This window comes from Lemur catta, chromosome 8, assembly GCF_020740605.2.
Source record: "Lemur catta isolate mLemCat1 chromosome 8, mLemCat1.pri, whole genome shotgun sequence".
In the NCBI taxonomy this organism is placed as follows: domain Eukaryota; kingdom Metazoa; phylum Chordata; class Mammalia; order Primates; family Lemuridae; genus Lemur; species Lemur catta.
The window spans coordinates 22,732,294-22,757,289 of NC_059135.1; the positions used below are offsets into that span (position 1 = coordinate 22,732,294).

Consider the following 24,996-nt stretch of genomic DNA (forward strand, 5'->3'; position numbering starts at 1 on the left):
CTTTATGCTGTATTATGAAACTAATAAATACCTTAGCATACTGAACAATTTTGGTAGGTAACGTAACCGAGGTTGTAATAGCTGTATCCTCAATTTTTTAATCCTTTGCCCTATTACTTCAGATTACTTTGTCCATGTAATGAATAGGTAATATGACATAGTAGTACTTAATGGCTAATGTATTTTGTAGTTAAATGTTTACAATATTTTGTTTGTGTTGCTAAATGCATTTATATGTATCTCATCTAGGTAATATTATATAGACAATTATAAAAGTACTATATTATATAGTATATAGATATTATGATATTATGTAATAGAAATAAACTGTGAAAAAATAAGTTTAATCACCAAAAATTCATCTGAGCTCTTTAAAAACTTTGATAAAAGAAAAGTTCTTTCTGGTCTAATTCCCTTTCAACACTTTACCTGTAGAAAATCATAGGTGTAGAAGTTCATAAGGGAATTATATATATTCTGAGGATGGTATCCTTAATCATAAGAATGCTTGCCTCAAAATCAAATGTATAAGTTTGTGTAAAACCTATAAGAAGTATAAATATTGTTGATAAGGAGAAAAAGGAATTACCATGAAACTATTAGAAAATTTTTCTCAGAAGCTAATTCTAGAAATAAAATAATCAGATTATATTTACATATTGGTTTAATGGCAGTATCTCTACTGAATACTTTTGTAACACTGTGTTATTGAATGAAATGTGACATTCACATATTGAAAAAATATTGGACAAAAGGTTTAACACATGAGGACAAACCAAAAATACTCGCATTTGCCTAGGAAGCGGGAGAGTATGTTGTGATTCATTTGCTTCAGCACTTAACACTTTTGGTCATATTTAAAATGTAGGAGAGGAATCTTGAATGCTAATCAAAGGACAGAGACATACTGTAATACTATAGGCCTCATCAAGTAAAAACTGTAACTGTCAACTGATGTCTACCTCAGTCTGACCCAGATCACTTTCATTTGCTCAAGAAGAAAAGATGTGTCATATTTATAGAGCATGTGGAATTCTGGGTCAGAATAAGCACAATTTGCAAAAGAAAAAGAACTCTGTTAATGTAGCTCTCCTTGCCTTAGGCAATAACCCTTAAAATGTCTTCTGGGGAATTTCAATGTTTCCTGGTGTTTCAAGGTCTCTTGTTTCAAATCTGAACTGTTCTGGAGAAGACTAAACAGGGTAGCAGTGCCATATGCAGTGTCATTGTAATGATAGATACTGCTTGCCTTTGCCTTTCTTAAAGGAAATCCAGTTTTTAAGCAAAAAAAATAATAAATAAAAGCCAAATTCCTTTTAACTTTTTTTTTCACAGAGAAAACAAAATGAAGCTAAAAGAAGAATGATGCCACATATAAAGTTTATACCCAAGGATATAAAGTATTTAATAAATTTAAAACACAATGAATATATAGCAATACAGATGATAGTCCGAGGAGAATTAAGATAGTAATATATAACTAAATATAAAATCAAAGGGTCTATGAAAACCGCTCAGTAAATTTATGTGTATTTTGTATTCTCTAATATCAAAGGTAAGTATTGAAGAAAAACCTGATGAATGATATTTGTGTATTCTAAAAAACCAATTCTAATATATCATCTTTAGAAAGAAATAAAATATAATCTAGCTGAAAATTTAATGGACTTGAAATTCCAATACATAAAATACCATAAAATACTTGCATTACTATTTATGTTTGACCTTATCTAGGTATATTAACTTTTCTGAGTCTATTTTCTTATATTTAATACAGGATTTATAAGACCTATATTACATAGTTATTGTGAAACTATACGACATATGTAAAGAGAAATTTCTAATTATAAAATGTGCAAATATTGGGGGTAATTAGAATCAAACCTACACAATCTATCTAAATTATTTAAATGTAAGGGTATTATATAGAACCAAATAAACCTTTTGCTTACCCCTATGAAAGAGAATGACTTCTACATGAGGATAAAAAGTCTGACATTTTCATTTTTATTGGATTATTTCCTATTGAAAATGAGTGGATTGTTAGTGATACTATAAGTGCTATAAAACCCATTGAGTACCTGACGGCAGTCAAATCTTGTGTTCCTCTTATTGAAATAGGACTTGGGCTGTTTAAACTGCTTACATAATTGATAAAATATTGAAAATGTTCTTATTTTCAAAGTTTTATTCCTTTTCTCAGTTTGACACTTGTGAATGGATTCTAAGAATTTTCTTTTAAGAGAGGGTCAACAGGTTTTTGATCAACTTCATTTTCCTTATAGCAAGAGCAAGTTAGGAAACATATTATAGAATGCACCCCTGAGCATACATTTAACCTCTGGTTCATGATAGATTCATGCTTTTGTCTATGGCTACTATAAAACTTTCAGATGAAAGGTAGGATACAGGATGATAGCCAATGTTATCTAATTATATTTTTAAAAGAAAATATAAGTTCACAGAGAATCATCACATCTGACCCTGGTTTATGAAATACTCATTTAATACATACTCATTAATAAATAATCATGTATACACATACACACACACAGACACACACATTTATATAGGTATGAAGACTTATTAATTCAGGGTATTCTAGATTCCCTTAGATTGGGCTAAACACTTGATTTATTGCTCACACAGGGGCACTTTTGAGAGTAACAGTACTATTGTTACTTGGACTGGCATAAACTGAGACTGTCGTGGCCAAAATGGGGCATATAATTCACCTATGCTTAGAGATATTTTATTTAATGATAGTACTAACCATGATCTGAAGGCAAATTCATCATATATCATGAATGTAAAAAAGACTATGTAGTTTCCTACTGCATTTGTTTTTTATAAGCTTAGGTGAAAATGTATTTATGCATATGTTAGGTGAGTTATTTGGTAAGTGCACAAAACTTACAACTAGTTAGAGGCAGACAAGTGATTAAAACTTAGATTGGTCTAACTCCAAAGTGTCTTTCTGCCATAATATACCACTATAATGCTAGGGACACTATTTTACCATTTTTTGAGACTTGCAAAGTTTATTATACAAAAAAAAGCCCTATTAAATTCATCTCACTAGCCTGTTGTTTTTGTTTATTTTTACCTCTTGTGAACATTAAAATACACACACACGCACACACACACACACACACACACACACACAAAATTTCAGTTTAACCTTTAGTGCTCATAAATAAGCAGTGAAGCAGCTCTATGTCTGATCCAACAAATCCTGAAGACCTGAATTCAATTTACTTAGTTTAATTTATGAGATTTTAAAAGTGAAACTCTCTGATTTAAAGTCAATACTATTAATTGCAAATTATACCATTAATGTATTATAGGACTACAGCTTGTTTCTTTTACCTTTAATTTCAAATTATTCTGTATTCTAAAAAAAAATGAAGAAAAGTAAAACTATATTATAAACTTAGTAAACCTTTTATTTTGCAATAAACTTGTGTTATTAAAAAAAAACCTCATAGAATTAGCATTCTTTGCAATGACTAACTATATTGGTCAAAAGACTAGTTTTACCAATGTTAAAGAAAATACCTCTGTTCCTTTTTAAAGGATAGCCATCCCTTAACATTAGATGGAAGAGTATAAAAAATAATTCTTTGAAACATTTGAGTTTTAATCATAAATTATATTAACTTTACGACATATTTTGTGATCTGATATCAGAAAGGAAACAGATCAATGAAGGAAAATATTTGGATGTTTAAAAAAATAAGGTTTCATGTATCCTTTCACATATTTTATTCTCTAGTGAGAGGAATAACAGGATTCAAATATAGCAATGGATGATAAGGATGTATATTTTCACATGAGCAGTATAGTTTTGGAAGACACTGCTCTTTTATAAGCTAGTTGTATTCAAGACAATAAAATATAATACATTGTGTTGTCTCTGAACTTCTAAATGAAATTATGAAAATCAAATCATATGCTTTTAAATAAATTAGCAAATTTCATTTGTGATTCAGAATTCCTATGATATTAGTTTCTTGAGTAGAGGGAGGGAGAATATCCATTTCATTATACTATTTCCAAATCACAGAATAAGGTAAGCTATCAATTGATCACATCCTTTCAGTTTAAGCTTGGACTTGGCACTTGAAATTTATATAATTTTTAACAGCCAAAAAGATAAACCAATAAACAAACACTAGTCCTATTACAGATGAGGGATTACAGAGTATTTCTGGTCTCTTAGTGTTTGACTCTTCAGATCTCAATAGTGTCATATCTGAACTTCTTAGAGGTTCCTCTGATTCACAAGCAAGAGGAAAACATTCTCAGAAACAGCTCGGTCGGCAAAGCCAACATTAGACCTAGGAGAGAGACGCAGCAAATTAAAGAAGCAACTTAGGTAGCCATATCCTCTTTATCCAAAGGGTCCTCATAAAGAATTAAGCATTAATTCTCAGGAAAAAAAATAGACATCTATCCTACACCTACAAATATCTGGGAATTATCAAAATTGGAAGGAGTAGGAAATGTATATATAGTATTAACTTTTCAGATTACCTTTGTTTTATGGAATGTAATATTAATTATAAGAAACATGATGGTAATTAAATGTCTCAGACACATTATAATGAATAGAAAATATATTCAGTAGCACTTAGATTGCAAAAGTGGACAGGGAATAACAAAATGAAATCTTAATTGAAAAAATGCAAAAAAAAAAACATTCAAGAAAAAAGAAAACAAGACCATTAACTAAACTTTTAAACAATGATTTTTTTCTATATTTTTTCTTAAATTTAACAAACTTTTATTTCAAAAGAAATATACATACAATATAAAAATAAGAAAATACACATTAATAAAAATAAAAAATAGCACCATGTTCATACCACTCAGACAACTACTATATTGTGTCTTGTATTATTCCAGATCTGTATATCTATAGATATATATAAATACATTTTCCCTATTGTGATCCTACTCTTTTGTAACCCAATCTTTTCAGTTTATGGTCCATGTCTTCCTGTTTTTTTCTGGTTGTTTGTACCTGTAACATTCCTACAGAGTGATAAAAGAAGAAAAAATAAAGTAATCCAAATCAACAAAAGGAATTGCCATGGGAAAATATTTAAAGTAAATGCTAACCAGTAAAATAGAAATTACTCTCTAGTGAGTTTTTGAATATGATATTTTGACTACTAAAGCCAGCTGAAGTATTAATAATAAGGATGTGGCAATTGATCTCCACTGAAATAAGATGAAAAGAGGTCTTGTTTTGTTATATGAAGTTTGTTCTTAAAAAAATAAGCAAGCAAACAAAAACTAAAATAGGACATGTCTTTTAATTTACATTGACATATTTTCATAGACATATATTATCTATTCTTTTGAAAAATAAATAGAGACAGTTTAGAGTTTGGTCTAAATGTACAGTTAACAAAATATTGGATACTACTCTCAATTATACATACATTCTTTGTAATAAAAATTGGGCTGAGGAAACTAAAATACAATCCTTTCTATACTAGTGATTTTTCAGGGATATATTAGGCATTTCAGCTAAAAATTATGCTTTGGACTGAAAACCTAAAATATTTTCTGAAATACATATTTAACTGGAATGCTCAAAAATATGATCTTACACAAATGAAAACATATCACACTGATGAGTTTGTGTCCATACTATAGTTTAATTTTCTCAGCATAGACTTTTATATCCTTAGAAAATCCCATTTAGAAAAATCTAGTTGAATTATAGCAACATTTCAGTATGCTATAGTGCTTTGAGCTGTCAGGAAACAACCTTTAGGATGAACTACCTTTTTAGGTTTTTCTGCAGTTTTATGTGACAATATAGCAGTCATAATCTTTAAGACATGACTTCATTTATTGTAGAAATTACATAGATTTTTTTTGAAGAGCTCTTTAACATTTCAAGATTTTATTTACGATCATCCACGATCATAATTTCTGACCTATCTTTGAGCAAAAGTTTATTTTGTAAAAGAAAATATTTTTTCTATAAGAATGTAGTATATAGAATAGATTCCTCTAAAAATAGAACTATAAAATATAAAACACTTCATTATGGACAGCATGATCATGCAGGGAATTCTCTTTTAATTTTGCTATCCATCATGGCTCCATGGTCAAGGTAACACTTGTGTGCTTCACTCCAGGTTATTTAGTATGGCAAATGAAATTAATACATTTCGGGATTCTGATCACTGAAACCTTATAGATATTGCTCTACTCTAGAACAAGAAATTAAAAACCACAACTATTACTGTTCAAGCAAGGAAATATTTATCTTAGAAAGCAATAAGTTTCAAAATTATATCATTGCTAAAAATACATTAGAAAAGCATTTTCAGAATAAAAATTTCCAATCAATCTCTTGCTAATTTCTTTTTGGTACTGTTTACATCTTTTTATGTAATACTTAATGTGCAGACCTCTTTTATGAGAATATGATGCTTAGAATCTACTTTTGATTATAATACTGCTGTCATCATCTCTCTGAACATTTAAACCTGTCTGACCCAATTCTTTATCTTTCTGCTGCCCTTTGTTCTACCAGAGTTGCTCTTATCAGAGTTTCAAATAGCACTTTTGGCAATAACCACTTTCTCTTTGTTACCCTCCACTCTAGAAGTGTAGGGTTCATAGGTGTCCAGACCACTCATTTTTACTTTGGAGCAGTGGTTCTTCACTGGGGGTGATGTTGACAGACCTTTGGCAATGTCTGAAGATATCGCCATGACTGGAGACTGGGATGCTGCTATACATCCTAAAATGCACAGGACACTGCTCCACAACAAACTAGTATCTAGCCCAAAATGTCAATAGTGCCACTGTCGTGAAAGTCCACTTTAGAGAAAACACTGAAAATAAAATCATATACCACAACAATGTTATTAAAATGTACTTTCCATTTATTCCTAGATAATAGTAAAATTTTAAAAATTTTAAATGATTCTATACCAACATTTTGTCATATGTTCTTCATTCTGTTACTGAGCTTTACATTTTTTCATCAAATGGCATGTTGTGGCTGCTCATCCTCAAAGACTAGTTGAATGTGCATGGTTTATTATTTTAAAAAAAAAGAAAAGAATAAAACAAAACCCACAGTTTTTACTATGAGAAAGGTTTTGGTAGATCCCCAGTGCCATTTTATTTGCATCTCATCTAAATGACTAGACTTGTAAAATGTGGATAATGTCTTATACAACTGCTCTTTCCACTTTCTGTGTCTTCTCTCTCTTCATACTTTTTTCTTTCATTCTGGTTGGCAGAACTCCACTGATCGCAGCTGGAGTCATTGGTGGGCTCTTCATCCTGGTCATTGTGGGTCTGACATTTGCAGTTTATGTTAGAAGAAAGAGCATCAAAAAGAAAAGAGCCTTGAGAAGATTCCTGGAAACAGAGGTGAGGTGTTTATTTCTGCTTATCATGGGTTTAGAGATTTTCATTTGGTTTAGGTTTAGATGATATTCAGTTTTTTAATCCAAGTAAAATTCTGTTCAATTTCCCGATGAGGGTTTTATTTATAGTACATTAGACCAAGTTGATGAAAAATCATATTATATAGTAAAAGCAGTCAAAACAGTTTCATGGCTTCAAGAAGATAGATGGCAGGGGTCACGAAAATTATTGTACTGGAGGAAAAACAGATCTGCTTCTTTGTGTGTGTGTAGGGGGAGTTCCTTCCCATTAGCAAGCTCTGGATGGAGGATATCTCAAAGCAACAGAACTAGAAAATATCTGGGTAGAATATATCTCAGTTACAGAACTAGGAAAACATCAGAAAGAGAGAGAATTTTTCTGGTTCACAATATAATCAGATAGGCAAGTAATGTATGCTTTAACTAGGATCATTAAATCGGTAGCCAATGATCTCATTATACCAGCAGTCAAAGACCAAGCTTATAGGATAAAGCTTAGTGTTGTAATCACACAGACCTTACAACACAATTCACCAGATGCATTTAAGATTATGCATAGTGGTTATTGTGAATATGTTAATTACTCATAAATGATTATAATTTCTTTTATATTGCTACACTGAATTCTCTAGCATATGCTGATAGTTTTCATCTTACAGGGAAAAAACATTTACAGAACACTATACATTTCTAGACGGTTCTTAACTTCTACCTCTCTCCTGATACAAACATTCTTGCCTATCTGAGCAATTCAGATCAATTCTTTTCTGAGATTAAGTCTACCCTGGGTTTGTTTTCTTTCTCATTGTCAATGTGACAATCTGACTTTCCCTCTGAACACTAACAGGAATGGGAATATTAATTCACTCATGAATTTTTTACATTGATAATGAAATAAATTCTAGCTTTTTCCCTCCAGGAGTTAAAACTAGATAGAAGCATCATGTAAAGGTTTCAGGAAACTACTCTATATCTACTTATAAGAAAATACTTTCTAGGGATTGGAATTATCTTACATTAGAATGAGCTGTCTCATCAACAGACATGTTCAAGCAAAAAAAGGTAGTCAATTACATATGGGAAAACCTAGTAATAATTCCTACTTTAGCTAGCTGCCTATAGAAGATTAATTTGATCACTTTCAACCATGAACATGAGAATGAAAGTTTGTACACAACACATGTGCTGTGCATATTTTCAACTTAACTAGGAAACTGGAGACAGGTAGAATTCTTCCTCATGGCCAGCTTGGGGAAGTCAGTGAGGGAATTCTGAAAAGTGAATTATTGTAAACTAGAGTTGGAGAGGAATTGAAGGCTTGGAAGAGCAGTGGACATCAGATGATTAAATAAATGGAAGAGAAATTCCATCTTTTAACCACATGCAGGGAAGGTTCATTACTTAAAAAAAGAGTTGTGTTCCTTTGTTTTAGTTTGTTTTTTTAATCTGGTGATTTATAAGAATTTCCTTCAACTTGTCATTTCCTTATTAAATAAATAGCACACTAATTGGTTTTATAAGCAGCTTCTATTTTTGTAGAAAATTATTGCTTAGGAGTAAATTATTTTGCATTTGGATATTAGATAATCGCAGAAAGCCATTTCTCTCAGTAAAAATAAATATGATTTTATACCACCATCTAAATAGAAAAGGAATTCTTAAGAGGATCAATTTAAATCCTTAAATACTGCTAGAAATTTGCCTCAGAGGTGAAAAACTTACTGAATCTTGATATAATGTTGGGATGCACTTCAAGTTGATACACTTTCCCCAAATCATTCTGCTCCAGATTGTCTTTCTTATGTTAACTTTTCCAACACACACTGACTGAGATACACTGAGATTCACTGTAAGCTTGATGCTTTGGTAGATGCAGTGATTCACAAATGTATTGATGAGACATCATCCTATCCCTTGAAAAGTGACAAATTCAGTGCCTACAATATGCCAGGCAGCATTCCAGACTTTTCCACCAATGTAATCTTATTTCTTCATTTAACAATAATCTAAGGTAATCATTGTTATACCTATTTCACAGATGGGAAATAAGGGGCCAGGAGGGGTAAGGTGCTTTCGAAGCCTGTGAGTGGCAGCGCTGGCATACGAACCTCCACGTTTAAACTCAGTCCTTTCCACCATATCGCTGCTGGCTGACAAAATGATACTGTGCTTCTTTTAAGGGTATAATATTAAAATTCCTTGAAAATGTGTTTGTAGAAATGTTTTAAATGATACCTGAGAAAATTGCAGGATACTAAAAATCTCAGGTAGAAGTTTTCAAAATCTGAAATTACTACATGGTATATGCCAAGACATACACACATGCCCACACACACACACTCACACACACATATACATATATATATAAAATATATATATTTTAAGTATATGTAGCCCATAGTACATAGGCATCACCTGGAGTTCTATGAATTTCAAGTAGGCAAAATTTCAAGCCTACTCCAGACCTACTACTGAACCAGGACCTGCATTTAACAAGAACTTCAGGTAACTCATGTGTACACAAAAATTTTAGCCACATGGTCCTAAGGTATCCGCATTGTGCTAACTTTTTTCCCTCTCTTCTGATATGTTTGCCCTGGCTTCCCAGGCAGCATTTCCTTTTTTTTTTTTTTCTGATGTATCAAATCTCCTATCTTAGGATACATCAAAGTAGGCACACATTTGTTACTCCTGTTTGCCCTGGCAAAGAGCAGGAGAAGAGAAGGGATACGGTCTAAAGGAATACATAATTGTGTGTCTGGGGATGGTGAATGATGCATATTACAAAAGTATTGTTTGTCAAAGCAAAGTGCATTTGTGTGTGTTTTGCATGTACGAGAAAGAGAATAAAAGAGAGAAGTACTGATTGTTGGACTGAAAGTTGTATAACCTTATCCTTTTTACTTTGCAGTTGGTAGAACCCTTAACTCCCAGTGGCACAGCACCCAATCAAGCTCAACTTCGTATTTTGAAAGAAACTGAACTCAAGAGGGTAAAAGTCCTTGGCTCGGGTGCTTTTGGAACCGTTTATAAAGTAAGTAAAAAACACCACATCGTATCAGTTATTTTAAGTGTTGTTTCAGACTTTAAAAAAATAATAGCCAGAGTTATTATTTTAGCCAACCTAATTTCCTTTTATTAATAATATTCAGAAAGGAAGATCTTTATAGTATAGAGAAGTTACTGCACAAATGAATTCATTAATTTTTATTGAACAAGCTGGAATGGATACAGTATTGAGAGAAAGACAGGAAACACTGATACAAAGCCACCAAATATGCTTCTTTCTCCCAGTGCCCTCCTGAGCTACTTTTAATATCCTTTTCCCTTTGGCAAATTACCATCATCCAAAATAGCCAGCTCCAACCCTTTCTCATTACCCCTACACAGCGCTCCATGAAATCCCAGACATGCCTGGGCAGTGTGCCATAATCCCTTGCTCTTTTTCTCTTCTGCTATTTTTATCCAAAAGCCTTCCCATCAGGACCCTACTAGCTGATGTCTTTAGAATCCACACAAATGGGCTGATGCCTTAATAGGATGGAACTAATTCCTAAATAATTTTTTGCCTACCTGGTTACATTTATGATTTTGTAATTTCCATGGTTTTGATGTCCTCATCATTACTGGCAAACTAAAACAGTGACTTTATATGTGAAATGCAGGTCAGATAGGTGAAAAGTGTGACATCGTACATTTTCAATAAGAGATGTTTCTAGAAAGGAAAAGCTCAAAGGATAGCATTTGTATGTTTACCTATTTGCCTTAATTATAAGACCAATCCAGAGGCCAGGCCCAAGATTAATTGTGGTAGAATTTACTCTAATGGTAAAAAAAAAGAATAAGAAAACTGGCTGTGCTAATGCTGAAGTCTTCTTGTAATATCCATTAATATAATTCCCAAAATTCACTTTGGCAGTTTAATATTGTTCTTAAAGTTATATGCAAGCCTATATTTTTATAAACATATCTGTTAAAATAGATTGGATCTTAGGAATTTTCCATTGGAAATGTTCTTTTTTTTCCATTTAAAACAATAATTTAACAGAAGACATTACCAATTAGAATAAAACCTAAATTTTTCTCCCCTGAGTGCTCCAAAATAATCTAATTTTCTTAAAATAAAATTGTTCTAATCTAAGGTCAAAATGTAGAAGTTTCTTAATCTTTTTAGTACACATTTTTTGTTCAAATTGTTAACTGAGCACCTACTTTGCCTACTAGGAACTATTCTAGGCTGACGTGATGTCTTTTCAAATCTTCAGATGCTGTGTGCATTCAAAGAAACACAATTTGTCCTGTTTCTCATTTTATATTGTGCTAGAAAAGAACTCAGTATCACTTTATATACTTAAAAATTTAATCTATTTGTTTATAGCAATTTTACTCATACCTTTAATAATTTTAATCTTTGTTTATATCTATGATAAAACAATGTAAAGCAAATTATTTGGATTAATAAATGAAATGTCCTAAATTCCAGCCTTGATTTAAAAAATTGGCAAATTGAAGATAATGCAGTGAATTGAATCAATACTGACAGTCATTCTGGATCCCCCAGGCACCATAAACCCCCATTCTAATGATCTGTTGCATGATTTCCCCACCTGAATTATATGGTAATTGCTTCAAATCTCCATATCTTAGATGTAAGTGAAGATTTCTGTGTTGAACCACAGGACAAGTCAGTAGAAAGATATTAGAGCTTTCTGCCCTTAAATTTTGATGTTAACAATTCTCCATGTCACACTGACAACATTTAAAGCAAGTAAGTATATTTGTGTTTATGGAGAAGAGAGAGATAAGTGGCCAAATTTAAATGTATCATAACAAAGTTCTATATTTAAGGTAACTCAATCTCAGATTCTTCCTAGAACACAATTACCCTTATATTTTTTAAAATAATATGGTCTGGAAATTAAATTCCATTTTAAACTATGGATGCCCTTTAACTCAAGACTCAATACTATCTGATGACCTTACCAGGGAAAAATATTACTTATTGAAACATTTAATAATAAGGCTTTATTAATACCTTTATGAAGAGCAGTTATGGCCAGGCACAGTGGCTCATGCCTGTAATCCAAGCACTGTGGGAGGCCAAAGGGTAGGATCACTTGAGGTCAGGAGTTCAAGACCAGACTGAGCAGGAGTGAGACTCTATCTCTACTAAAAATAGAAAATATTAGCCAGGTATGGTGTAGTCTCAGCTACTGGGGAGGCTGAGGCAGGAGGATTGCTTAAGCCCAGGAGTTTGAGGTTGCTGTGAGCTAGGCTGAAGCCACAGCACTCTAGCCCACATGACAGAGTGAGATTGTGTCTGGAAAAAAAATAATAAATTAAATACATAAATTGAAAAAAAAGAATAGTTATTTGTCATCCATGAGTGTTTTACCTTTATTGAAATTACTTGTAATAAATGTTATTGGAAGTTCCGTAAGTTTGTTTGAATTTTATGCCAGGCATGTTTATCGTTGACCCTAAGTTTTAATCACTATATCAGTTGTTACAGGGACATATTGTCTTAAACTATAAAGGATTATTATTGACCATAGAAATGTAAATTGGCTTAACCAATTATTTGTGGGTTGTTTTCTCCTAAACAGAAATATGTTATGTTCAAGCACTCAAGATTGGAACCAACCAATATCCTGGGTATCAGCATAGTTGAATTATTATCTGATCAGGCCTAAAAAATAGTGACTATACTTATTTTAAAAAACAGTACAAATTAGTTCACATTGAATTTATATTTTATTTTATAAGTATACTTGAGGAATACCTTAATATTGATGCTATATCTTTATAAAGTAACCCCCTCTACAGCTGTTTAATTGAGTAATAAATAGTAAGCCTGTTCTCCGCCCTAGATACCATCAGTGAGAAAATGTAGCCTATTGGTCTTGGGCTTTTTTTTCCTATTTCTGCTTTGATTTTTTTAAAATTGTATACAAGAAACAGCTTATTATTTTGCATTTGACACACAGATTTTCCTATTCACTCTTACCATGAAGAACACAACCATAAATTCACTTTCTAAAGGTTAAAGTCTTTTATTTTCTTTATTATTATTACTGTACTTCTGAATAATTCTTGTGTTCAGGTCTCCTCATATTATTACAACTTTGGGTAACACAAATACATATGTTTCAGCATAGAAGTTCAAAGTGAAAAAAACATTTTTATCTTTTCTTTATGACTACAACCAGCTGATATGAAGAAAGATAGGAAATGGAGATATTCTGTTCAGGAATATCAGACTATTTTTTTCTTCCTCCTATTTTAATGTTAAAACTCTTATAAAAATTCTTTTTGATGTCAGTGTTCATAAATTAAAATTTGAGATATTTTTCTTCTCATGACCTCATATTTGCTTTTGTGTTCATTTGGGACAATATGTCTCTTAAAAAATATTCTTGTATGATCTGTTCATCCTTGTATGTCTTATAAAAATTATTGTCCCCATTCAAATCTTTAAATTCAGTTTACCCAGAATAAATTCATTTACCCAGAAATGCTATTATTTAGCTTAATGTTGTATATTACATAAACTCTACCAACTTGCTTTTCCAGTGCATAGATCTTATTCAGATATTATAATTATATTTTGATAAGGAGAGAGAATTAGCAATGGCCAACATAAATATTTTATACTTCTTCAGAGATAATAAAAATCCTTCACATACACACACATGCTTTTTAATAATATACAAAAATTAATACCCCCTACTACTTCCTTTTGAAAACTAAATCTCAAATAAGTACTGTTGAAAATTAATTCTTAAATCAGTCTGAGGTTGAGGAACATGAGAATATGCTTTTTACATTCTTTTTTTGTTGTTGCAGAATAATTAGAAAATACGCAAGCTGAAAAGATCTCTAACATTACTTAGCTCAATCTACTAAATTACAAATCAGACAACTGAAGTTTAAAAAATGGAACCACCTTCTCAAAGTCTTGAAAAGTTCATGATCTCTTCCAAATCAGATGTTGTTATTCTATCCTATGTCAATGATTTATTCACTATTCAAAGCCTTTTTCATGCACAAAAGTTAAAACTGATAATGGTATAAATACCTTAAAAGCAGAATATATATATATAATATATGTCATACATATGTAATTCATCTTCACATAATGAAAGCAGACTATAAAGTTGCAGAATGATATAACATGTAACAGGTGCTAAATAAATGTTTGTTGATTGAATGAAAGAACATATAACTTCTAAATTATTTTTTAAGAAGTTAATAGTTGAGAAGTCAAATTTAATGTGAACTTTTTCCCTCAAAGGGCATTTGGGTACCTGAAGGAGAAACAGTGAAGATTCCTGTGGCTATTAAGATTCTTAATGAGACAACTGGTCCCAAGGCCAATGTGGAGTTCATGGACGTAAGTATAGATGCCCAGGCAATCACATTTTTATCCATTATCAAATAACCTGCTTTGAAAATTAAAAAAAAAAAAAGACTACATAACTTACAAAGTTTTTTCTATGGAAATGGTATAATCTTATAATTAAACAAATTTCTAAGATCACTTCACATTATACTTTTTATATTACCTCTGGTTCACAACTATCTGACTAGATAATTCATTAGAACTTGATTTTAGAATTCGAAGATATTTACAGTCCTCAAGGTGAATTATCTTTTATGTTCAATTAGACATAAAATGTTTTTATATTTTATTGTTGAATATAGCCAAGTAGCCTTCAAGTGAATGCAATATGTAATTCAAACTGAAAATATATTTAATAACCAAAAACAACCAATTGTATTCAATAACCAGAAATAATGAGTATATTTCTTAAAATTAGTTGCAATGAACAGTATTAGAAGGACTATGTGGTGGTGGTAATAAGAAGTCACTAATATTTAGAAAGTATTTACTAAGTACCAAGCATTGTTATAAATAATTCACAAATAATAACACATTTCATTCTCAGATATGACAATCCAGGAACCTGGTATTGACCCAAGGTTAGCACAAGGCCACAAAGTTAGGAAATGGCAGGTCTAGGCTTTGAGTTCAAGCAGCCAGCCTTGAGGAGGGATCAGTAAACTTCTTTTTAAGAGCCAAAGAATAGTCAGATTTTGCATGCTATGTGTTCTCAGTGGCAACTATTCAACTCTGCCCTTTTTGGCGGGAAAGCAGCCACAGGCAATTGAAGCAAAACAAAATGCCAGTGAGTATGACTGTGTTCCAACAAAACTTTTATTTACACAAACAAGCTGTAGGCCAGATTTGGCCTGCAGGCAAGCCCCTGCTTTCAAGGGCTATGTGTTTAACTACTATGCCAAACTGCATTCATTATGGGAATAGTAAGGATGACTTGAAAAATTAATTGTACTGCTTTATTTTATTATGGTTATGATCCACTTGGTTGAAAATATCAATCAATATTACTCTCTGTAATAAATCAGTCTCTGCTAAATTTAAATTAGGAATCTACCTGAGTCAGATAATTACTCCTTGTAATTTATTTTTTTTCAATTCAGATTCAGAAGATGTTATAGGTAAGAAAAAAAAAAAACACCTCCAACTAGAGAATAATAAGAGAGTTCTAAAGAATAAATGTACTTTATAAGGTCAATCAGAACTTTAAGATTTCCCCTAGCAAAAATTGTAGATTGAGCTGTTCAGCAAATTTCAGAGAGTAGGATGGAATAAAACTATATATGTAGCATGCTGTTATTTTTTTCACATTCAACACAAGATATCTTGCCAGGGGTTCTATCAAAGATCATATACGTTCTTTCTCTATCTTTTAGCATAATGTCTTCAGTAATAAGGATGATTTTGATTCTTAAATGACCTTCATATGAAAGATGATGCAAGCATATGCACTTAGATTTTTTTTAAAAGATGGATTGCTATATATTTCTACCCAGTTTCTCTTGTAAGCTCTTTGCAAGTTTTTCAGGAGCTCAGTCTGTGACCTTGAATAATTTATTTGGGTATAATGCTAACCACCTTGTATAAGACTACTTTCAACTTAACTTATTTTTGGCTATTATATAATAGGGCTAATAATCAGCTGGTACAAACCCACTCTTCTGATTGTTTAGTTCCGTGCCTTACCAGTTGCTTTATATTTTAAATATCACCCTTGTTGCATATCTTCCACTACCTATCTAACAGACAGTGAGTCCAGTAACTAAATAATGTTTCTCTCTGCAGCTCTCTAAAGATTCTGATACTCTCTGCAGCTACATGTCCTGGCTCATATGTTAAAATTTAAAACTGAAGCCTTTTTCAGTGATGTCGCAGTTACTCAATTTGATCTTGGTCATAGCTATAAATTTGTGAAAGGAACTTTCACACTTCTTTTAAGAAGTTAGAAATTATAAAGAAAAATTACAATGAGTAAAAATTGTTGGTTAATTTATAAAACTGATAGAAAAAAATCTTGCCAAGCCTAAGCTACAGCCAAAGCTGAAATTCACAAGAATGCTAATAATCTTTACTGGAGGCTTAGACAGCCATTTTTGTCATATTTCCATGGAAACAGACTGGCAAAAGGGGGTTAAGAGGCTACAAAATAATAACCTAAGAAAAAAAAGCTCTAAAAACCTCATCATGATTTTGAATGATTATTTGAAAGCTCCTAACCCCATCCATTTTTTGTTTCTTGATCTGAAGTCTATTCCCATGGAAACAGGAGTGGGGATGGCAGCTTGAAGTCTTAGATTTCCACTGAATTTTAGATGAGGCTCTGATTGAGCCATGAAAGGAGTCATTTTCCTAGATGGTTGATGGATTTGGTAACCAATAGACTCAAAGGAATTCATTCTTTTTAAAAGTTAAGAAAAGTTAAAGAAAATATTTTGACTGTGCCTTTCCTACTTGTGGATAGATGCTAGAAGTTTAACAGATTGACGGACTGCTATTGGCAGAGTTTCAATAAATATTAGGCAGAAATGCTTCCTACTATTTTGATGACTTCTTTCAAAACATTAGAAGGATAACATCACCATGATTAAAACACAGCTTTACTGGCAACATTGATGGTGAATTCAATATTTTACATAGGCTGGTGTAATTTTAATGTAAACCTATGCCTACATTGCATACCTACATTTTCAACTCATCTGTTATGTGTGTAGATCATTATAAGTATTTGAATAACCTATTACACCCCAAGCAAAAGGTTTGTATCACAAAAATTATTTGTAATTTGGACCTAAGGATGTAGTTGAAATTACAAATGTTCTAGAGTTATTAGGTTAAAAGTAATATATTTAACATATGTCTTAGTTAGGGTTCTTCCAGAAGTAGAAGTTGCCCCTGAAACAAGGATTTGAGTGAAAGTAGTTTATTTTGGAGGTGAAAAACTCATCAGTAGGGGAATGTAGAAATAAGATAGGAGAACCAATAAAGCTAGCTGCCATTGTGAGAAACCAGAGCTTCTTTCTACTGGAGAGACGCTGGCAGGCAGTGCAGGACATACACCTCAGAATTATCCCACTCAGCGTTCAGGGAGCTGCAGCCATTACACAAGCTCTGTCAGTTATTGATTGAGGGGTCCTAGGAGAGAGGGACATTTATCCTCCTACATGTCCTACCTCCTGAGGGTAGCAAAATAGGCTTCGGTGGCAAGAGAAAGCTGTTGGGCGAAGAAAAGTGAGTGGAACTCAGCTGGTACAACAATATGATAGAATGTTCCCAGGATAACTTTCAAACTGAAATAAGACATACTGCAAACATGTTACATTGTCTCTTTTGCAAACTAGTGCATGTGTATATTTGTACTTACACGCATGCACATCTATGTGTTTTATACCATTTTTATAGAAAGATAAAGTTTCCAAAGACGATAGAAATTGAATACTCTCATTAATAACTTAGACCCTTTCCCATCCCCCTCCTTTATACTTAGAGCAGAGTCTATATTCAATAATCACTACTACTATATTTATGAGATATAGCTGTGCTTTACTGGTTATTATATGTCACAAATTTAGCAACTTAATACTCAAACTTCATCACTAAATTCAACACTTCTATTGATATTCAAGGGCAAAGGAGAGGGTTTTTATATTTTCTTAGAATTTTTACCATAGGCAAAAAATAAATATGGGGCAGTTTGTCCACTATTAAATGTTACACTAAAAGCAAGAGAAGGAGAATTTGGTCACAGGGCTTTTACTCAGCTCACCTGAATGTGTCTAATGGATTCATAATGACAATAATAATACACTGCTAGTGAGTGGCCAGCACATTCTTCATTCCCATAAAGAAAGATCACATTGAACAACATTAAGAAAATGACTCTAAATGTCCACCTTCATAAGAAGAATGTCTGCATTTATACATGGTCCTAGTTCTTGTTTCAGATAGCATCATTTCAATGGGAAAAATGTGGCTTATTTTTTTTTAATCCACCAAATGGTGCTGAATACCTACCTAAGAATGATGTTATTGAACAAGATTCTTAGATTATGGGACCATGGTCTGAGAAAATCAGACAGGCTTTTCAGCTTTTTTGAGTTCCCACCACTCGGTATTTTTCCCCCAATATTTAAGCCTAACATCAGTGTTTTATCTAAATTGTTTTCTTAAAAAATTAGCTGAGAACGGAAGAAATTCTGTAATTATTCTAAATTCCAATGACTGATCAAAAGTATTGACTTACTGCTCACATGAATCTTCTTGGCTTCACTTTCAGTTTTCCCACACCAGATTCACCATGTAGTTCACAGAAAATTGCTGTAAGGAAATGTGTTTCAAAACACCCAACCTTATTATATAAATGGTAATATTTTTATTAAAAGAAGAATAACTTGTTTTCTTCTCCCTATACAAGAGGAAATTTTATTTATCTTACACAACTGACATTTTGCTATTTTCTAAAGAAATGTTCATATGAATTGTGTTTATGTGTTGTCTGTATTGTTTTTGTCTTGGTGGGAGTTGTTTCAACTCTAATTGATGTCAATTAGAGATAAATACAATTTACTGGTGAGATAAATACAATTTACTGGTAGTTTATATTTTCTCTCAGATTATATCAGACTTGTAATATTATTTGAAAAGATATTTTGTTCTATAACATTTTCACATTACAAACGTTCTTGCATATGACTTCATATAGTACGAGTAACTCTTAACTAGATCCTGTGTCATACTAATAGTGGATTTTTAAAAAATTCACATTATATAATTACATCTTTTGACTTAAAGGTTTTGTTCTTTTGCATATATGAACAATTTATCTATTTCAGAGGTGAAAAAATGCACAATTCCTTTTATTTTAAAGGCCCATTACTTAAATGTCACAGGATCCTCTACTATTGGCTTGATCTTGAAAAGTTGGTTAACCAATCCTCTTTTCCTTAAGAAAAGACATAGCTAAAGTAATTAAGAAAAGTTCTGGAAAGTTACTTTGCTTTTAAAAATGAAACACTATCTTCATAAAGAGAATCTATAAACTCCATTAGAAGCAGAATTTAGAGTCTTTCAAAGCTGTACTAAAAAAAAAAAGAAAAATTTCCCAGTAGTAAAAGTAAATCATGTATGTTACAGTTTATTTCATTGGCTCTTGTTCACATCCTGTTAGTTGTACAGAACTCAGTCATCAGCAGAAACGTCACATCTGAAACTAATATTTCAAACACATTCTCCTTCTCCAGTTCATTTTCTTTCATTGACTCTTTTCTGTGTCTCACTATCCCTCAGCTGCTTCCTATCCTCACATCCCTCTGTAGTCAACTTAGATTCATGGCCTATCATTATAATCATATTCTTACAAAAATCTTCAACCTTCCTGTTTCTCAAAATCATGCTGCCAGGAAGCAATCTCAGAAATATTGACATTTCTCAGAGCAGGGTTCTAGACCTCTTTTTAATCTACATTTTCCCCTAGATCATCTCACGAGATTATCAACTTCCATCTCTAGCCGTTTTATGAATCTGACCTCATCTCTATTCTTGATATTGCCACATTGAAATCCCAGGGGCATCTCAAGTTTAACATACTCGGAATGGATGGATCTCTTCATCCTCTCCTCTCAACCTCTCCTGCCTCCAATTTTATCCACTTAAATAATTTGTATCTCTAACCTATTGTTCTTACCAGAAATTTGGAACTTATCCTTGCATGTCATAACCCCTCAAAACATTCACTTCCAATTCAAGGCAAGTGCTTTGATTCTATGCCCAAAATACATTTGGATGGCCTCCCCTTCTTTTTAAACTCCATTGCCATCACCTTAATCCAAGCTATCAACTTCTTCAGTTTCAATTATGAGACTAGCTTCCAATTTGATATCTCTACTTTTTAATACAAAACTTGAATTGTGTCATTCCTCTGCATAAAAACTTCTATTGGCCTTACCAAAATAAAGGAAAACACTAGATTCTTAGCTTACAGAGCTCCCGATTACCTCCCCAGTTGCCTTTCTCTTCACTTTCTCTCCACTCTTCCTCACAAGCAAGCCAGTTAGTGCCTTCACCTGGAGTGTTCATCCCTCAATTATACCCAATGAATTCCTAGTTATCCTGATTTTCTCAGCTTAAATATACTTCCTCAAAGAGCCCTTCCTTGACTCCTTAATCTAAATTATAACTTACTAACAGCATGCAGAAATTTTCCTCTGTAACGTTTACCACGGTAAGTTATTGTGTATTTATTTTATTTCTCCTAGTTTTTATTGTAGAATTCCACTCTCCACCACTAGATTACAAGATTGTTGATGACAAGGGACTATGTCCGTTGACTGCACTATTGCATATCTAATGGCAAGCACAACGGAAGCATATAGTTAGGTAACATGATAACTACTTGGTTAATTGTCTGAATGCATTTTTTTCTCTTTTTAAAGACTTTTATTATTCCACCTTTAAGCCCTCTATTCCAGCCTAATTAATTTTTGTAATATTTTCCTCCTAATAGTCTTATCTTTGTTTAGGTATGTTGTACTTCAATCATTTCTCTTATTCATATTGCTCATCTCTGATTTATTTCTGCAAACTTAATTTAAAAGCTATTGTGAATCTAGAGAACCAAACAAATCACTGAAAAATAGGCCTTCCATTTTGACTCTGTAAGAACCTTTGAGGAGGAGAACCTTGGATGACTTTCTCCTAAGCATGCAGGAGGTCAGTAACTTTACCTAGCTCCCATTAGAGGAACCTATTGTAGGGAACCTTTGAATGCTTGCCTGTGAATGCTGCCATTATATACAAGAGGGTAGTAATAGATTTCATTTTTAGCATCTTACTCCTAGGTTCCTTGGATCTTATGTAGTAATTTTGGATAATGTTCACTCTCCCTACTAAAGTCTGTTATTTGAATACCTTCTTCCCCTGGTCTCCTGCTTGTTTACTTCTGTTCCAAGAAGAGTAAGATACAAGAATCCTCTATAAAAAGAAAAAAAAAGGTGATTTTACTACAGATTAATTTGGCAAAAATAAATAAATAAAAGTAACCGAGTGTGGTCATTATAAATCTCTGCCAGTAAGGGTTAACTGAATTTTGTAGCTATCCTAAACCTTGAGCTTTAAATATTGCCTTAGGGGATATTAAAGAGTTTAACAAGTTTTAAACTTGTTAAATTAACAATAGGTTTAATTTCCTTTTTGAAGTAACTAGAGGAGACTACCCAAATCCAAAACAGGTTGCTCTCTGTAAACCACAACATATAACTTAAATAGCTTTCTGACTGCTTATATTTCTCCAAAGCATTTCTTGAATTTGTGTGAAAGGACATTTCTCAAGAGCACGTAGTCTACTGTACCAATATTGAAATTGGGGAAATGAAATCAGCCGTGTCTGTTGAAGACACAGCTTTCCATATTGTAGGTATTTTCCAGTTCTTTAGACACTACAATTCAGTGAATTTCATACAAGATTAGAGGATGTGTTATGCCACATAGAGTTGAAACTGAACTGATTATGTGCAGTTTCTAATTCCAATTTGAATGGTATTTGAGAATTATTATGATTTAGGTAAAATTCCCACCCAGTTTGACTGTATCACTAGGAGGAGCAATTTGTAATATCAAGATTGTTCATAAAATGCAGGTAGAAAGCAAAGACCAGTAAATAGGATTTCCAGAAAATTACAAACAATTTCGGACATATCAAACTTTGATATAAATGGTTTTGTTAATGATCCACTTATAGGTTCAAGGAAAAAAATATTGTTTATGCAGGAGGAAGAGACTATGTGAATAAAGTCCTAGTTTGCACTGTATGGCATAAAGTGATTTTAGTTATCCACAGGGAAGTGATTTTATTGAGGGAATGAGGGCTTACTATGCTATGATATTTCAATGGGATACACATATACATATATATCTACTTATGTGTGGTATGTGGATAAATGATAAAAATACTCTCCATCGTATGTTTTTTGAGATGGAGTCTCTCTCTGTCTCCTGGGCTAAAGTGCCTGGGCTCAAGCAATTCTCCTGCCTCAGCCTCCCAAGTAGCTGGGACTACAGGCGTGAGCCACCATGCCTGGCCTCCATCATATTTTTAAATGTGCCTTTGCAAGTTTAATGACACCACTGGGTAATTATCTATTAGAATAACCATATGGTTGGTATTGCTAAAAATGGTATTACAAAAGTGACTACTTCACAAGGATATATTCAAACTTATGATAGTTTTCTCAAAATGATCAAAAGAATTCCTCATTCTACCTCACACCACTGCTCTATCAGTTGGAGGTTTATGTCTACTGTTTCCAAGGTGTAGACTGTCAGAAACTCACCAAATTGATAATGCGGTCTGCTTTTATTTGGGTACTTGAAAGGAATTTGCAAAGAGAAACTTTGTCACATTGTCTACATACCATCATCACCCCCTTAAGAGTGGTCATAGAAAACGCGTCCTCTGAAGTAGACAGTGATCCCAGATTGCTAGACATCTTAATGTTTAGAATTTAATACCACATTCAGCAACAGGAGTTAATAATCCTGGATCACATGAGCATGAGCTATCTGGAGTAAATGAAGATATTATATAAACAAAGATGAATTTGGGTGTGGTTTTATTTGTACTAACATCTTCTCCTTCCCTTTCTAACTTCAAGAGCTAATCTATCCAATAAGGAAATAGATTATAGGGGATTTGGACAAAAATTTTAATGACATACCAAAGCCAGCATGAAAAGGGATCAGCCTAGCACGTCCTTCTTGATCATGTTCCACCATGAATCATCTATTAATAGCAGAAATATTTTTAAAACACTTTCTAGAACCAAATATGTAAAATAAGCTCAAAATTATAAATTATAAAGTAAAGAAAGAAATGATTCTTTGCAGCTAGATTGAGCCACAGGAATGCCTGCAAATGGGTATTAATATGCCTATTTTGTGAGGAGAATGAAGCTTACAGATTATATTTAAACCGTTGTTCTCATTTCAAAACTAGTAAGGGGCCTGGGTGCAGTATTTTATGCCTGTAAGCCTAGCACTTTGGGAGGCTGAGGCAGGAGGAATGCTTGAGGCCAGGAGACTGAGGTTGTAGTGAGCTATGATACCACTGCACTCAAGCTGGGGCAACAGAGCAAGACCCTGTCTCAAAAAAATAATAATAAATAAATAAAAAAGCCTGAATTTGAACTGAAAGCTCTTTAGCTCAAGAGTTACTACTGGCTTCTCATACCATTACTCTACTTCCTCCAAAAGATCACATTGTTTAAGTAGGAGACAATTGCCACAAGTAACCAAATGTGGCAGTTCAGTCCTGAGTTTCCTTTGCTCAAGAGGCATTCTTGCCCCTCAAACCCCTATTGATGGCCTTATCATTTTGTTTTTATTTATTATTGCTCCATATGACATGTTACTCTTACTCTCAGAAAATCAAACTGTATATAACTTTTTTAAACACGCCCACAAATCCTCTGCATTTATAAAAAAATTTTGATGCACAAATGTTTTCATAAATATTACATAAATGCTTTAATTTCATCATTACCACTTTTCATGAAGTGGTTACCATAACACCTATACTTATTTTAGTCTGTTAACACAAGTTGTACTACATATGCTATATCAATAGCTTAATTTTTTTCCAGTAGTACTACTCAGCCATAAAAAAAGATGAATGAATGCTTTTTGCAACAATCTGGATAGAGCTGGGTACCAAAGTGTCTCAAATATGGAAAAACAAACACCACATGTACTCACTATTAAATTGGAACTAACCGATAAGCACACATGTACACAGAGGGAAGTAAAACTTAATGGAATATCAAGATATTCTTTTGAACATTTCTGAATGCTGGTGCAGCTCCTGGGAAGCCATCTTTTTGCTGCCCGTAGCTTACAGTATATGATAGCTCAGCATAGTGTGATTAGGAAAGAAGCAGGTGGAAGGGGAGGAGGGGATGGGTATATTCACACCTAATGGGTGTGGTGTGCACCGTCTAGTGGATACACACAACATCCTTGAAGCTCTGACTTGGGTGGGACAAAGGCAATATATGTAACCTAAATATTTGTACCCCTCTAATATGCTGAAATAAAAAAAAAAAAGACTTTTCTCTCATGGGGAAAAAAAAGTAAAGAAAACATACCTCTGAGGTAGTAAAATCATGAGACCAATTTCTAACC

The 24,996-nt window shown here is 32.8% G+C and overlaps 1 protein-coding gene across 4 annotated transcripts in view; it reads left to right on the forward strand.

Moving 5' to 3' along the window:
- The window catches only part of ERBB4 (erb-b2 receptor tyrosine kinase 4), a 1,045,679-nt gene that overhangs the window by 823,085 nt on the left and 197,598 nt on the right, over positions 1-24,996 (forward strand). For all 4 annotated transcript variants that reach the window (XM_045559045.1, XM_045559047.1, XM_045559044.1 and 1 more), the window contains exons 17-19: positions 7,278-7,410; positions 10,339-10,461; positions 14,722-14,820. In XM_045559045.1, the coding sequence (XP_045415001.1) occupies positions 7,278-7,410; positions 10,339-10,461; positions 14,722-14,820 (355 nt within the window). The remainder of the gene's footprint in view (positions 1-7,277; positions 7,411-10,338; positions 10,462-14,721; positions 14,821-24,996) is intronic.